The sequence below is a fragment of the Vipera berus genome, assembly GCF_964194415.1.
Source record: "Vipera berus genome assembly, chromosome: 6".
In the NCBI taxonomy this organism is placed as follows: Eukaryota; Metazoa; Chordata; class Lepidosauria; order Squamata; family Viperidae; genus Vipera; species Vipera berus.
In genome coordinates, this window is record NC_138208.1 from 43347439 (window position 1) to 43364268 (window position 16830).

The 16830-nt window shown below is 35.0% G+C and overlaps 1 protein-coding gene across 1 annotated transcript; it reads right to left on the minus strand.

Moving 5' to 3' along the window:
• Positions 1 to 334: 334 nt before the first annotated feature.
• On the minus strand, positions 335 to 5985 carry TMBIM4 (transmembrane BAX inhibitor motif containing 4; the record flags this gene model as incomplete). The annotated part of the gene is given in 10 exon segments (XM_081331033.1): positions 335 to 554; positions 1991 to 2036; positions 2335 to 2452; positions 3465 to 3498; positions 4017 to 4122; positions 4824 to 4932; positions 5756 to 5867; positions 5869 to 5909; positions 5912 to 5966; positions 5968 to 5985. Coding segments are annotated over 10 exon segments (846 nt in total). The 3' UTR covers positions 335 to 347.
• Positions 5986 to 16830: the final 10845 nt, after the last annotated feature.

A 16830-nucleotide genomic window follows, 5' to 3' on the forward strand; every position in this document is an offset into this window, starting at 1 on the left:
TCTCAAAGGACACATCTGTGGCAATTACTGCAGGAATAAAATAGAATTTTAATTGTACTTATTGACACAAATGAGTTGATGAGCAAGTCTTTCAATCAATACTAATAATATGCAAATAGATGGAGTAAGCCTTTGCCAAATAGCCAAGATGCCTGCAATTAACTGATCTCAGAATAGATTCAGTAAGAATCCGCTCTCTAAAACACTGTTTATACAAAAAACATTGAAGCCAGGACAGAATGTAAAACCAGGCTTCACTCTCAAAGTAGACTGCAGATTTTCTAGGTCTTAATTAACTCTTTAGATACTGCATATAAATTATCTCAAATTTGCATTAAAACTCCCAATTATTTTTTATTAAATGCTTCTAGCAAACGAAGCAGGTGCAAAAACAGATTGATGATGTCCAAATAAAGATTGATTGCAGCTAGTATATATTCTTCCGGAGAGAGTTTGTGCATTAATAGATGAGTGTCGTAGATGATAAATCCACAGAACAGAAGTGCTCCTGCAGCAGCAAATACCAGCTCTACTATTTCACTATTGAAAAAGAACTAAAAACAAGGAGATAAATGGAGTTTTAGTATAATTTTTTAATATAAAAACATATTAAAATTAGTTATTTATAATGGTATTATAACTTAAACTTTAAAAAATGATTGAGTACAATTAATATTATTTTCTAGATTCTAAATAGAGGTCATTCATGTGACTTTAGGACATTCCCTGTTACCAACAAAATAAGATCTTCTCATATCCTATGATTGCCAATGATTTCCTAAAGCAACAGATGTAACTTCATTTCAAATTAGATACATCTTTAAATATCAGTGCAACTGCATTTTCTTAATGTAATGTGTATGGGCATCATTTTGAATGAATAAAATCAACTGCATTGAGAATACTGCTTTTCTAAAGGGCTTCTCATGCTGCAACTCTTTTAAGGAATAATTGGGTGTTTTCTCACAATAGTATTGCTAACACAATAATCAATCTGAAAAATATTTTAATGAACTCTTCAAGAAAATGAATGAATTAGAAGGATTCTGCACTCTGAATAAATCTAAAAGCTTTTCCTGCTCTTTTTTTCACAGATTTACAATGTTATTATTAAACAATGTTATCTGTCCGTATGTTTTGTGTCACCTTCACCTCTGACAAAATCACTCCATCTATTTAAACTATATTACCATACAATACATTGTTTTCCCATTTTACTGTGAACCACACCTTCAAAGTTACATAGACAGAAATATGACAATTTCACAGCTGCTGGGGCCATTTCCAGCATAATTTTTATATATTTATTCAATGAAGATTTCTTGAGAGAAATGTAATCACATTGTCTGTTCATTACAGACACAGACTTAGAAACAGCCACAAATGATTGGAAGTGCGCACCTGCACAGCAGGTTATCAAACTGAGTCGGGATTAATGAATATATGGTTGAACTGCAGAAACCATGGCTCTGTAGATCATGATATCTGCTGATCATCATTCTCCATGCCTAGACTGGCCAGCCTTAAAATGAAAAAAGTTCCTTTATTTAGCTATCAAAAACCAATATTACAAATATTGGTATCTATCTGATTTCTGTAGAATAATCATTGTTTTTATGTAAAATTATTTGAATTGAGATGTTATTTTTGAGAGTGTAATGTTGAAACATCAAGTTTGTGGAGCAAAAAAAATTAAAAGATAAAACCTGTTTAAATTTGATCTTAACAGTATGCACTTATTTATATATATCGCTTAATTTAAAAACTCTTAAAACTAATTTCAACTTCACCCGTTTTCATTAATAAGCTACATGCTCATAATCCCCAAATGGACACATAAGACTTTCATTGAAAAAGAACACAATTATCAGCTTTAAAAAACAAGATTTTAAAATGGGGGTTAGCACCTAATAATTCAATCTATATAAAACAGTTAACATCCTATGGAGATCTCCAAAATTTTAATTATCTAAGATAAATAACCTCTTACCTTTAAAAAGCTTGACAGGAGAAGAATCCATAAGCAAGTAAACAGCCTGAGAAGGCACAAAAATGTCTTATTTGTAGTATGCTTTTAACTTAGCTCTTTTAAAATGTAGATACACTTATTTCCTATATATTGTTAAGTATAAAATCACATATTAAAATAATTACAAACTATTTTTCTTTTTTTTATTCACAAAGCAAACTTGAAAATCCCCTGCCTTGGTTCTTTTGCTGCAATCACAACATATCAACAAATCTTAAAAGAATCCGTCATCACTGATTATTATTCCAGTAAGACAGTCACTCAAAATGCCCAAATGCCAATGTATATAACAGAAACTAGCTTACCCTGCTCCAGCTTTGCTGAAATCCCGTTTGGATTGTAACGTGTACAAAGTAAGGGCCAAAAACACAGTTGTTGTCAGAATAAAGGCTTGTAGCACAATTGATACGTCATAGAAAGTCACTAGCAAGGAAGGAAAAACAAATTTAAACATACCATAATTCTAAAATCTAGTATAATTCTTCACAGGTTAAGAAAGTGTGAATGACAAGTAATGCACTGTATACATTTTAAAGCACAGATTTTGTTCTATTAATACTTCATAGCAGAAGCCAGGGGCAGGGGGGGGGAAGAGAGAATGGGACACAACATAACAACACGCAGAAAAATCTATTTGTTTTTACCCAGAAGGTCCTAACAGAAATTAAATCTGAATTTAGTCATATGTTTTCTTGTTTTAAGAAAATAAATTTAAAGCAAGAGGTTTGAGATGCTTTGGAAAATGTCTGGAGGCCTTCTCTCTTCAACATTTGAGTGCAAGGGCATCATTATTCATCTTCCTCATATCTTGACTGAATCAAGAGACAAAAATAATCCAAACATTTCAAGGTACATATAGCCTTCAAGCCAATATAGACCTACTACTGACAGCACCAGGTTTTGCAATACAGGGGGCATAAAAATTAATAAAAAAGCCAATACTCATTGTTAGCCATTAATCTTGGATGATATAACTCCTTTCACTCTGGTGGGTCTTCAGAAACAGCCTATAAGTACTTTGAAATAATTCTGCTCCTTTCTTGCTTGACACTTGGTGGGTTAAGAGAGAGACATTACCCACCCACAAGTATAATTTTGTCAGTTCCTAGGGGCAAAGGTGAGGAATGATGGCCCCTTTATGACTTGTGGACTTCAACTCCCAGAATTCCTGAGCCAGAATGGAATATATAGATGATATGAACAAAAGCAACCATTGTATAAATAATTCACAGCTGCAGCCTATTTCTCTATCAGAAAACAACTTCTTGTGTACAGTGAGGCTATGAGGAAAAAAATCAATTTGTTGGACTTATTTCACTACTGCTTTTATCTTAAGATTGCTAAAGAAAACTCTCATCGGGCTTGGAAAAATATATTTTCAGTTCAGGCAGCAACCAAAGGTCTGATGATGTCAATTAAATAAGATAAATTTTACCTGTAATAGCAACAGTCAGTGCTTCTAAAAGAGTCTATAAGGAATAAAAAGAAGTATCATTCAACTAATTAAACCTTAATCACTGCATCATCCCACAGAACCTGGAGGTTGACAATACTACTACCACTGCTACCTATGAAGTGGGGATATCAGCCAAATGTTTCAATCAGAACAAATTACACATAGACATACCTTTGAAAGCAAGCATTTTCACATCATTATTAAGTCGACTAGTCTATTTGCTGAACAAAAGGTCAGCTAGGTTTGTCTCTAAAATATATTTTCTGATATATGCAAATTTACTTTGCTATGCATATTCAAAAGCTATGCAGAAGGAAACAGTATACATCATTTTCAAAGAGACAGCATATGTTCCACAGATGTCTGTAAAATGCTTTTCCTTTTAAAAAAATATATTAATAGAAGAACTACTAGAAGAACAAAGCTAAAACAAAAAAACTTATGGGGGAAAAACAGAACTATACAATAAAATACATTCACCTCACTAGATCAACTGCAACTATCAAAGTCATGCATTAGAAAAATACTTACAAATCCAAAGAGAAGATATAAATTAACTGGATACTGATGTCTGTATAAAGTTAAAGCCACAATCACAGCCAAAGAACCAAACAAGGCCATCAAAAGTAAAGCAGGACTGTAAATTTAAGTATGACAACATAATATTAGGAAACAATATTCTAATATCTTTTGTTTCCCCCAAAATAATAGATAAAACAATCTTATATTTAAAATACTTCAGTAAGTTTAGAAAGAATAAAACACCTTTGTTAGTTAAGCTGAATTACAACATCTATGGTAGGTTATCAATATTTCATATATTTAAATTCTGCTTTTAAATAAAAAGACATATTCACAATAGCAATCTATTTCTGGGTGATTATATTAATTACTATATAGCTTTATTCAGACACACAACTGAATGGAGAAGGAGCTACTTACTGACAAAGGAGAATAGAAACAGGCTATTATGAGGAAAACATAATTTTTCCCTTATAAGCAATTTTTCACACCCACAAATAGTGGAATCCTTATATACATTTTTCTCTCCCAAGCAAACAATTTATTTATTTATACAAGAAATGAATACGTTTTCCCAGTAACTCTCCTACCCTCTCCTCAGTGAACATATTTCTAGAAACAATTCCCTAGATCAGCGTTTTTCAACCTTTGTAGATGTTGGCTGGGGAATCTTGGAGTTCAACTCCACACATTTTAATGTTGCCAAGGTTGAGAAACAGCCTTAGACTACCTTGCAGAATCATAAAACACTGGATCCGTATTTATTTTGCATTAAAAAAATGAAGCAAATTCAACCAGATTCACTATAGATCCTACCTTTCATGTACAAATGTCCGAATTGTGGTGGAATAGAGAAAAGCTGCAGAGGTCACAGTTGTCAAAAAAATCTGGACTGAAAGTATGCTATAGACTTTGCGCAGAAAAGCTAAAATATAGAAAATAAGAACACTTCATTATTGTTTATTTTCAAGATTTATGCTGAAATCAAATATTTATCCTTTGTTCTTGTTTGTTTCTACACTACAATCTTTAGATTTTTTTATGGTATCCATTGCAATAAAAACTGAATCATCAGGGGACAGTCATATTACTATGACACTAGTTGTTTATCATCCAAAAACTAATATATTGTGGCGAGTATATGAGACTCCCCCACAGAGCCATGCCTGTAGAATTCTTGATCTAAGATGGTGCAGGTCTCCGCTATTGCTCTATTAAAAATGGATTTAAAAATTCTGCAATGTTGCCTACACTACACAACTCTTCCCATATAAAGATGTTCATTGTAGATTATTCTCTGATTTGTTCTACCTTTGCCACATTACTCTCCTAAAGGATGGCCATGTTTCATCTGTAAAGGAGAGCATCTGAAACGTGGAAGCAAAAATACTGGATCATTTTTCTGATAAGAAAGTACCATTAGAAGACAAGTCTTCCCCACCACCACCACGACATGCGTTCTGGGATTGCATTCCCTTTTGGGGAAAAGGCCAAGGCATTGGCATAACATGATCCATGACTGCCACTTTAGCGCAGTGGCAGAGTCCTAAAGCGAGCACGACAGGCAATATGGCCTGGAGCGAAGACTATTTACAAACGGGAATAATTTCGTCTTCGAAGGTCAAGGGAAGGTTTTGAGCTAAACGGGAGAAGGGGAAGCTTCATTGGGAATTGGTGAAAGCAACGACTTCCGAATGGAGAACGGAAAAGGCAAGGTGGGTGAGAGAGGAGGGCTGACCAGGATTTACCCAAGCGGATGTGTACGCTAGCCGTCGCGACGTTAGTGCCATAATTGAAATCGTCCTCAATGGACGACCTCGGATAACTCTCCGCAGCCATCGTCGCAGTCGCTTGTCCCTCACGAACTTCCGCGTCTGAGCTTCCAAATCGGTTGCTGAAGGCGTTGCTCGCAACTTCCGGCTTGTATTCGCTCAAATTGGAGCGGTTATAGTCTTGTAATTCCCAACGGTGATGTCATCGCCAGCCAATGGTTGCATTTTAAAGGTAACACAGAGGCGGGAAGAGCGCTGTGTTTCATGTTTTTCAAGATTGTAGAAGCTTCGCCGTCCGATGGTCTTTTGTGAGGCGGGGTCCTCCATCCATTTGTTGCCCTAGCATGCTGGTGGCGTGAATCTGTGTACGAGGTAGATTCCCTTAAGTCTCTGAAAGGCTAATAATGCACTGGCAAAGTGTGTGTATGTGTGTGTGTGTGTGTGTGTGTGTGTGTGTGAGAGAGAGAGAGAGAGTGTTACATGCAGTGCAGAATGCATATTTGATTCCCAGTGAGATTAATCCTAGACTCAAACTGCGGCACAGCTTTCTTAAAAGAAACAAGAGGTAATTAGATACAGCAAGATTTATTTCTGAAAACCCTATTTAGGAAACAAAGCAAAAGCTGAAACCATCAGTCATATTGGCCCCTACAGAATAAACCATTAAATGTCATGCAACCCCGATTTTTTTTTTAACTGGATTAGCCTGGATTTCCCACTGCTAGTCAGTTCTGAATATAAATTGTGGCTTCCTGGTATTATGATATCAAAGTTAGCTCTTCAGTTGTTAAAATTTCAGAGCCTACATTGAGGTTAACTTTCAGTGATCTCTGGAGTGCTCTTAGTATTATTACATTTATTTGCCTCCCATCTTCCAGTTTGAGGTGACTCATGAGCTCCTTAGAGAGAGAGAAAATTCAGATAGTCGTTCATTTAGTCACCATTCGAAGTTACAACGGCACTGAAAAAAGCAACTTCTGACCATGTTTTACACTTACAACTGTTGCAGCATCAACATGGTCACATAATCAAAATTCAGATACTTATACGTGACTCATACTGTATTTATCACGCTTGCAGTGTCTGGGGTCATGTGATCATCTTTTGCACTCTTCTGAAAAGCAAAATCTTCTGACAAGCAAAATCAAAATTTGTTAATCACTTAACAAATATGTTATTAACTGCAGTGATTCACTTAACAACTGTGGCAATAAAGGTTGTAAAATGGGACAAAACTCAACTATTTCAGGAACAGAAATTTTGGCTTCAGTTATGGTCGTAGGTTGAGGACTACTTGCATACAAATTTCCAAACAATTATAAATATAAAAGCTGATTAAAATTACAAAAAATAAACTAAAAAACATGGGTTTGAAGTGGAGACGTGGGAGTACTTTCTGTGTTAGTGCACCACCAACTCTAGCCAACAGCTTTTCCTTCAAGACCCTATGCCAGCAGGTGTAGCCAGGGTTTTAAGTCTTCCTGAAGGCTAAAGGAGAGGGGCAGCTCTTACCTCTTATGGCAAGATGTTCCAAAAGGTAGCAGCCATGGCAGAAAATACTCTTCTCCAGGATCCCACAAGCCAAAATTCCTTGGCTGATGGGATCCCCATTAGGCGTCTTGCCAGCATGAGTGGGGCAGCCAATCCATTGTGGCAAAACAGTTCCTCAAGTTTACAAAGGAAACAGCCTGTGGTGATAGGTTACCATTTGTAGCAGGCTGTTGATCAGCTGTTTGGCTTAGATCCAAAACACGGTAGTGAGCTAAAGACAGTGAAATTGCAGACAACCCAAAGAAATGGAGTAAAATTGGCAAAGAGTTTTTGAACACAAGTAAGACATTATTAACTGTCCCATCCTGAGGTGATTAGAGCAAAACATTTTTGCATCTGAGCCACTCGTTTGTGTAGAACCTTTTTTCCATAAAGCAGAATTATGAACCTGGGCTGCAAAAATCTGAAAAACCACAGACAGCAAGGATATATATAACAAATTTTACAGGTCCAGTTCTCATATTTGTATCTTAGGGCAAGTTGCAGGCCCTCAAAACCGAACCAATGTAAGATGACAGAATGATGTTTGCTTAAGGCTTTAACGGAAGAAATTACATGAACAGTTTTGATAAAAAATCACATTGCATTTTCAGAGAACGTAAAAAGAATTCCATAATTCCTCCACAGAAAGCATGAAGTCTACAAGCAGGACATAATTATAATTTGGAGGATGACTTAGTGATGATTAGTAAGAAACCAGACCAAAACCTGTGTCTGTAATCTGAGTATGTGACAAGCTATTTCTGTATATGTATATTAAAATGTATGTATGCTACTGTAAAATAGCATAAATAAACCATACATTCTTCAATGTACTTTGTTTTTATCATTTCCTTATCCAAAGGACAACCATATGTTCTGCATTCCAAGCTGTAGCTGGTTCTCCCTGATCTGGTCAGCAAAGCATTCATTTTTCCTAGTCTGCTAAATTCAAATTCCTCTCACCATATAAATATTCTTCTGAGACTGCTGCTCAGATGTTCTGTCTGCACAAGGTCAACAAGTAATAGAGGTTACCTACTCTCTTTACATAACTTCCCATGCTGAATGGGGAAGTCTGAAGGGAACTTCTATTCAATTTACTGGAATATGACTAATGGATTCTATTGATTTCATTGGTCTATTCTAAATATAAATTTGTCTTGATTCAGTCTCTTTCTTGCTACCAAATTTCACATTCTGGATATAGATCAAAGCTATGGCTTTTCTTTTTGATAAAGGTTTACAGTGAAAAATGTGTTTATATTCAGCATTGACTGGGCAAAAAAGATTTACATAAATTTCTGCCTCAGAAAGTAGGATTGAAATAATTTTCTTAATGGTCATGCTAACTGAAAGTACAAGAATTTGATTAAAAAGCCTTTTAGTATAGTCATATAGCTTCATGAACAATTCTGTAAGAGAATAAAACTTCAAAAGAAATAAGATGTCAAATATCAATGGCTAGAAATTGCCTAATTACTGCACTTACAGTTTTAAATCTAATAATTACTACCAAATATTTATTTTATAAGTTTATTTTCTGTATTTTAATATAAGTATAAAGTAATTCAGGAGCTTTTAGTTTCATGGAATTGCAATTATTCTTTAGCACATTCTATAAAATTTTGTAGATCAGTATCACATATTTCAACTAGAACACAAATTTTACATTTAAAAATAAATTATTAAAAACTACTGAATGCATAGTAGTATTCAAAAATCCAGTAGAAATTTTGTTAAATACAATTATCGTTAAGTACTTACTCAGGAAGATAGGGGACTAATACATTCTATATCTAAAACTAGAAGACTAGTCTCTGAAGTTTGTAAGCATAAGATTTGCATTTAAATAAAAGCAATACCACACCCTTCCATCTTATTTTTCCAATATATCTGAATGTTTTTGTCTTTATTCCAAGTTACAGCTTCTTATTGAAATGTGTTATCTAAAAATTGCAGTGCCGTGCACTTAAATGTGAAGCAGCTGCATTCTGCTCAATAAATAATACATTGAATTACAATGCCTTAGCTATTAATAACTAAACTTCAGCAGTTCAGTAATCATCGTTTTGTAACTTTGTAGGCCAGCATAAAATATTCTGAAAAACAAGGATGATGTCTAATTAGAGATAATCATTTGCCAGGAAGTTTTCCACTAATTTTTTTCCATGCACCTTAGAACGTCCATTCTCTACAGAAGTATTTCTTAAGCTTGACAACTTGAAGATGTAGAGTGGATTAGAGGTCAAATCATTTCAGACCCCTGCTATACTACTAGTGGTGATAAGAATCTTTAAGTATCTGGGAACCTTAGATTTTTAATTTCTGCTTTAAATAATTTTTGCCCAGTTTGATTTTTTAAGTATTTTTATGATGAAAAATTTCAAACTAAAAAATGAATTGTATTGAACATGTTTCACCTTTTGTGGGGCTAACCATTGTACTACAGTAAACAACCCGGAGAACTAGAATAATAGAATTATTTTAAAATCAGGATCACAAAAGTGATTGGGATTTTTTTTTAAAGACGTAATGAAATTGTAAAGGTAATGAGAGCCAGTCTAGTGTAGTGCTTAAGACACCAGGTTAGGAACCAAGACAGTATAAATTCTAATCCCACCTTAGACATGAAATCAGCTGGGTGATCTTGGGCTAGTCACTGTCCCTCAGCCCTAAAAGGGCAAGGGCAATTCACTTCCAAAATCTTGCCAAGAAAACTGTAGGGACTTTTAAAGGGCCCTCTTTTCACAATGGCACATTTCATTGTTTTAATTATGCTTATTTTATAGAAATTTCTATCTTTCTCTAATAGAGCCTGTTCACTAGTCAGAGTAGTACATCATGACTACTTAAAATCATAGTATTATAAAACCATATAGAGACAAAATTAAAGATTGAATTGTGTGCATTTAATATGGGGCAGCAAAAAGCGTTTGGGGAGTGTATCAATTTATATATGAATTTCTACACTGAATTAAGGATTCTTATGCTAACAGAAGAATGAAAATAAATAAAGGAAACTGGTCAATTATTACATGATCATAGCAGTATCATTTTTAGGAAATAAAAATAAAGGTAGCCAGTGTGTTATGGTCATTCAGGAAAACAAAATCAGATCTATATTAAATGCTGCCTACATTCTTTATGACTTATTGTGGCTGAGAAAGTAAGAAAACTTGGGAAATGTCTGATACCATGAAACATCTTCAAAATGAAATAGTATTTGGAAGGCATGGAGGAAATCCAGAAGTTGCTAATGTTTTGATGTAGTCCTCTTTCATCACTTGGGAATAAAAGATGCCGTTGAGTTGAGATCAGTATTTGGTGATTGTCCTCCAAAGTGTTTTCCTGGCAAAATTAGGGAAGTAATTTGCCAGTGCCTTCTTCCAGAATGTTTTTGGACTCACAGTCTAGCCAACAACTGCACAATTCTCAAGTAATTTCCCATTCAAATATTAATCAAGATTAAATCTCCATAGCTTCCAAGATCAGCCAGGAGCAACTAAGTCAGTGTTCCTTAACCTTGCAATTTCAAGATGTGTGAGTTTTAATGTGCTGGTTGGGGAGTTCTAGAAGTTGAAGTCCACAAGGCTGAACATGAAGTCAAGGTTGAGGAACAGTGGGCTAGATACTGCCATCTGTTGAGAATAAGCCCATTTAACATAGAATTTATTTCTAAATAAATAAGGCTATGGCTACATTTTCATGCTAACAGCTTGTGATTTCAAGTTCTTAACCTGACTGAACTGAATCAAAAGTTTGAAAATACCATTTTGAAATCAAGTCATGAAAAGTGTCTTTCTATGAAAAGAAAAATAATTTCTGTCCATAAAATACTAGACTATACCCTATTAAACTCATTAGAATATCAGTGAGCCAAAATAATTATATAATTGTAGCCATCATTTTAGTGATGGAGTTTTAAGAGCTCTGTAGATAACTCATCAGTATTCTACTTTAATATTAACGTGGTACATTTGTATGACATGATATAATGTTTCAGAATTATTATTGAAATGCTGTGAATACTGTATAATTCAGTGGAATAAATGGTCATGGCTGAAGGCTTTTGGTAATTACTGAATGAAAAAAAAGACCTGGCTACAGACAATTCTAATTAATCTGAGACAATTTTCCAATGAGTCTTAGCCTAATTATCTTCCAGGTAGCTTTTTTAAACCTAAAGAAATGTAAACATGCTAAAATAGGAAGAGGAAGCAGGATATAAACTACACAAACACTGAAATGACTGAAATTAGGATCAACAAAACTTAAGCTAGCCTACTGTCAAATCTGGCTATTTTCTTTATTTTGGATTCAGCTGCTCATCTCATGCACAGGACTAAAAATTGTCTGCCAAATTAATGAATTAATGAGGAATGAAACCATGCTACAGTAAATCAGTGATTATTAATGTTCTTGTATGACATGTTGGTTAATGATAGGAGCAGAGAGAGCAGAGTCAGTGTCCCACATCTCTGATACCTCGACTCTAACTCTTGGCACAGAACATGTTGGTGCCTCTGTCAAATACAGAGATGAGAATATTCCAAGTTCTCTGACTCTTACATTTTGGGCATGAGATGAGATATATTTAGTAGAAGATAATCTGGGTAAAGTTTATACTTTTTCTGATGGGGATCTAGGAAAACCCACGTATATTTTGGACATTGCCTTTGAATTTAAATGAGCACTTGGAATGCATGACTTCTAACATTAATTAAATGACCTTTTACAGCTATTAGATTTATTTTTTTATGTTTGATCCAAAACTATTATTCTAGGAAGTTATTTTGAGAGGTCTCTTCTATAGCAATAAGCTAATATACCGGTAAGTGTCAAGTGAATGATATATGTGCACATCTTACTGGGATCTTTGTGAAAGGGTAATTCTTTTGAATTTATGAGGTAGGAATATTATTTACCATCAATTACAGAAATATTTATTTAGTATTACCTTTATTAATTACTGTCTCATAAACTAATATATCACAATTTACTCCCTTATACTATTTGGAGGACCTTGAATAGGTTGAGACTTGGAGTGCCTAAATATAAAACCAATATTCTCAAGCGGAGGTTCTTAGCAGATAAAAACATACTATGTGAATGTGGAGAGACACATCTTTTGGTATGTCAGCTATTACCAGAAACGTACCGATAATGACTTATTTTTGCCAAGAAAATGGCTTCATTCTGGTTGTTTAAAGTTTGATCTAGACATGGAAGAAGAAGAAGAATTGCATTAAACTTCAGGAATTCACCTTTAGAATTTTATATAGCCTTGTATTGCCCTCCTCACATAAGTAAACATAATATTTTTATTGTTTGTATGGGATGTGACTTGGAAGGAAGCCCTTCAATATATAGGTACAATCCCAGTACTGGGATGAATGAGCCCCTTCTTGGTTTCTTAAGCATTTAAAGCGTTGATACATCAACACTTACACATTTTGGTAAGCAAATCCTTCAGAAAATATTTCTTGAAGCTCACTCTTATGTCCTTTTGCATATCATATCCAGAGATAGAGAATCTGGGAGACGCAAGAGAAAATAGGAAAGGTTTAATATGAATTTCTATTACCTGGGGGGCAGCTAGCCCACTCCCCTTTTTAATGTTAGTGTTGACATTTTGACCTTTATGGCTTCTTCCCCATTCCTTCCTTTCCCAGCCTTACATGTCTGGAGTTCATGATTCCTCTCCCTTTCTTTCTTCTTTCAATCTTAAGGTTTTCCTGATGTCTGGAATAATTTCACAGAATGTTTTCATCCTGGTTTGGGGCATCATTTTTATTATATATTTTATTTTGTACTTTTAAATGGCCTTTTTAGTCTGGAAAACAGAACTAATCCTATCCCTGGAGGATTTGGGATTGGAACATGCCTACTTGATTGGGAAGGTGAACCATCCTGAAAGAGTCCCTTGGAAGTCTTGCAGAATGCACATTTGTAGTAAGAACATTTAATTTAAGCCAATAGCTCAGAAAACGATTTACTAACATGGATAAAGTTGTTTTGTCTATAGTCAAAGACTGTGACCAAAAATTACTTGGCTTTCATTATTCTGAATCTTTGGATATAATTAAACTAAATATTGATTTCCCTTATATTACAGGAAAGACTACAAAATTATAAATGAACTCTGTTGCAAGCATTACTCAGAATATCCAATGGAGTATATAGTCTATGTGTTTCTCTAACATTTTTTCTAACCAAATGTGAATTTTTGTAAAATATCTCCTTGCTTTAACACTTGTCCACCATATAAGATAATAAGTATCTGGTTTATGCTTACATTTCCAACATTTCTCTGACATATTTTAAAACATTTTTGTTAATCTTGTTGGTGGCAAGTGCCATCTATAAAACATTTTGTATAGGTTTTCTTTATAGGAGACTGACATTATCAATTTATAGTTTCTTTCCCACAAACTTTGCCACTTCTCTTAAGTCTATATTATATCCAAAATTCTTTCTCCATACTATCATGAATATTCCAATGATATCTTGAGGAGTGCAGATCACCATGATGAGCAGTTCATAAATGAACAATCAGACTAAATGTGATTCATTGGAGAAGAACAGACAACCTACTGTGTTATTTAAGCCAAGAAAACTAATGGATATTCACCAAAAATACCCAACTACACTGCAAAAGATGAGTTTCCCAGTTTGGAAGGTATCCAAGAAACAACTGGGTTGTAATGGAGGGCAAGTAAATAGCAATAGTGTTTAAAGATGGACATTCAGCTACTGGGAAGATCCTGGAAAAGGTAATCAAGCAATGGAGCTGCAAGCACCTAGAAACCAGCAAAACTATTAGTAGAAGCCATGAGTTTGTCAAAAACAGATCTTGCCAGACAAACCTTATTGCATTCTTTGACAGAGTGACTAAATTAATGGGCAAGTAAAATGCTGTGGACATTGTATACTTGGACTTCAATAAGGCATTTGACAAAGTTCAGGTCCTCAAATCCTTATTCTTTTCCTTGCATATATACTCTTGTGCTTTTGTTTTGGGCCTGCCATTCTGCTGGGGGGGATGGGGGATAACTTTTGCTTGGGATAACTTTCACTTTCTGCTTTTCTTCTCCCTTTATCCCCTTGAGAAAGAAATGTGTCTCCCTTATCAGGGAGACGGTTACAGAGAAATGAAACTGGAGAAGACCTTGAGATGTGCACCAACTGTGCCAGTTACCTGCACAATGTGCCACCTGTAGATTGGTTGGATTTCAAATGGACATTATGACTTTGGTGGAAGGAGAAATATTGCTGGTTTAACTATACCGTTTAAGTGGGAATTTCCCCAGATCTCGCCTTGGCTTCCCTACTGTCACTAACCCCCAATAAAAGTTTCCTTTTGAGACAATGCCTGTTTTAAGAGTTCTGCTTTCTTGGTTAGCTGAAGTGGGCCCTTACATAAGACAAGATCTGCATAGTACTCAACTTGGAGAAGCTGTTGCCCTACCAGGGGAGTCGCAACTAAATTTCACATGGAGGAATTCCAAGCAGAGAAATGGGCCAAGGATCTGTGCTTGAAACCAGATGAAAGCCTCTCCAGGGACCTGGAAAAAGCCAGACCTTCTGGTGAAGAAGATCAAGCCAGATGGTCACTCAGGGAAGGAAGGATGGGAAGAAAAAGCCCCAAAATTCACCCTTACCCAAGGTGGAGGAAAGAAAAAGGCAAAGAAGAAAATCCAGAACCTGCTCCTCCTGATAAAGATGGAGAAAAGTCAGAATCAATGGAAACAGTGATGGAGTATGTGAAAAAAGCCCTCAATAAATTTAAGGTGCAGCAGAAAGAAAGCCCTGAACCAGAGGAAGAGTCAAAGGGTGATTGGAGGAAGAGGAATCAGAAGTCTGAGAGACGGCAGCAGCTGGTGCCCAGGAAGCAGCACTGCAGCGAGGCTGTCTGTCTCAAGGACCCAGAGGCAGACCACCCCAACCAGCCGAGGTAAAGCCGATCCTGATCGGAGTGAAATTTGATGGAGACTTGAAGCGATAGGGGTACTTCTTGGCACAAGTGTTCACCTACATGCAAATCTATGGGAGAACACTGCCTACCAATGTCGAGAAGGCCCGGGTAGTTACCCTAGCTTTGGAAGGTGGAGCAGCTGACTGGATGGTGACCCTGTACAATTGCAACACACCCAAATTGTGAAATTTCAACCAGTTTATGGCTGCCCTCCACAGACGTTTTGAAGACCAGCTGGCAGATAAGAAAGCCCAGGAATACATAAAAACAGTGAAGCAGGGAAGGAGACCAGTCGCTGAACACACTGAAGAATTCAGAGAGCTGGCCAAAGTAACGTTGGCTTCTGTCCATGTATTTGGGAGTTTTGCCTCCAATAAAAGTTCATTACATACATTTTTCAATGGTCAACTTAATATATCTTGTAAACATTTATAAAGCTCAACCAGGAGTCCATCTGGTCCCAGTGTTTTTTTCATTTTTTTGTCTTTTTATTGCCTCTGTCAATTCCATCATTGTTATTTTTTCATTTAACATAGTGTTAAAGTTTTCTGGAATTTTTAGTAAATTATTTTCTTCCATATATTGAGTCATTTTGTCCCATGAAGTTTCTTTCTTGTCATACAGTTTCTCATAGTATTCTTTAATTTCTTTTTTATTGCTTCATTTTTAAATTGTATACAGCCCTTTTCATTTACTAAATTGTTTATCAATTTTTTCTCCTTCTGTTTTTTAAGTTTATAAGCTAAACATCTTCCTGGTTTGTTTGCATTTTCAAAAAAGTTTTGCTTTGCCCTTTTAATTTTTTTAGCCAATTTTTCTGATTCTATTAAATTTCATTTATTTTTATTATTTCCATTTGTCTTTTCAATATTTTCTTTTGTGGGTTTTTTTGTAGTTCAAGTTCTAATTTTTTAAATTCTTCTCTGAACAACTGACATTGTTGTCTCTTTTCTTTATTTTTTTTCGCCGTGTATGTTATCAGTACACCTCGAAAATATGCTTTGGCTTTATTCCATACATCTTGTAATGTATCTTTTTATTTTCTTTGAAGAAAAATTCCATTTCTTTTGTTGCTAAGTCTATAAATTCTTTCTCTTTTAATATAGATTGATTCAAAGTCCATCTTAATTTTTTCTACATTCCTTTCCACACCATTTTTAAGGGATTATGATCTGCCCAAGTACCTAATTCTATTTCAATTTCCTGCATATTAACCCTTAATTCAGGAGCCATCCAAATCATATCAATTCTGGACCAAGACTTACGACTATTAGAATAAAATGTGTATTATGATTTTCATGGGTTTGTTTCTCTCCAGATATTTTGTATACCAATTTCCTCTATCATATTGAAAAAAGTCTTAGGTAATCTTTTTCTTCCTTGTTTCCCTGATTTACTGCTTTTATAGTCTAATGTCCCATCTACTATTGCATTGAAATACCCAATTAAGTATATATTTTGATATTCCATTTCGACTATTTTTCTGTGAAGGTTTTGATAAAATTCTTCGTTTGTTATTTGGTGCATATATTGCTATCAAAAG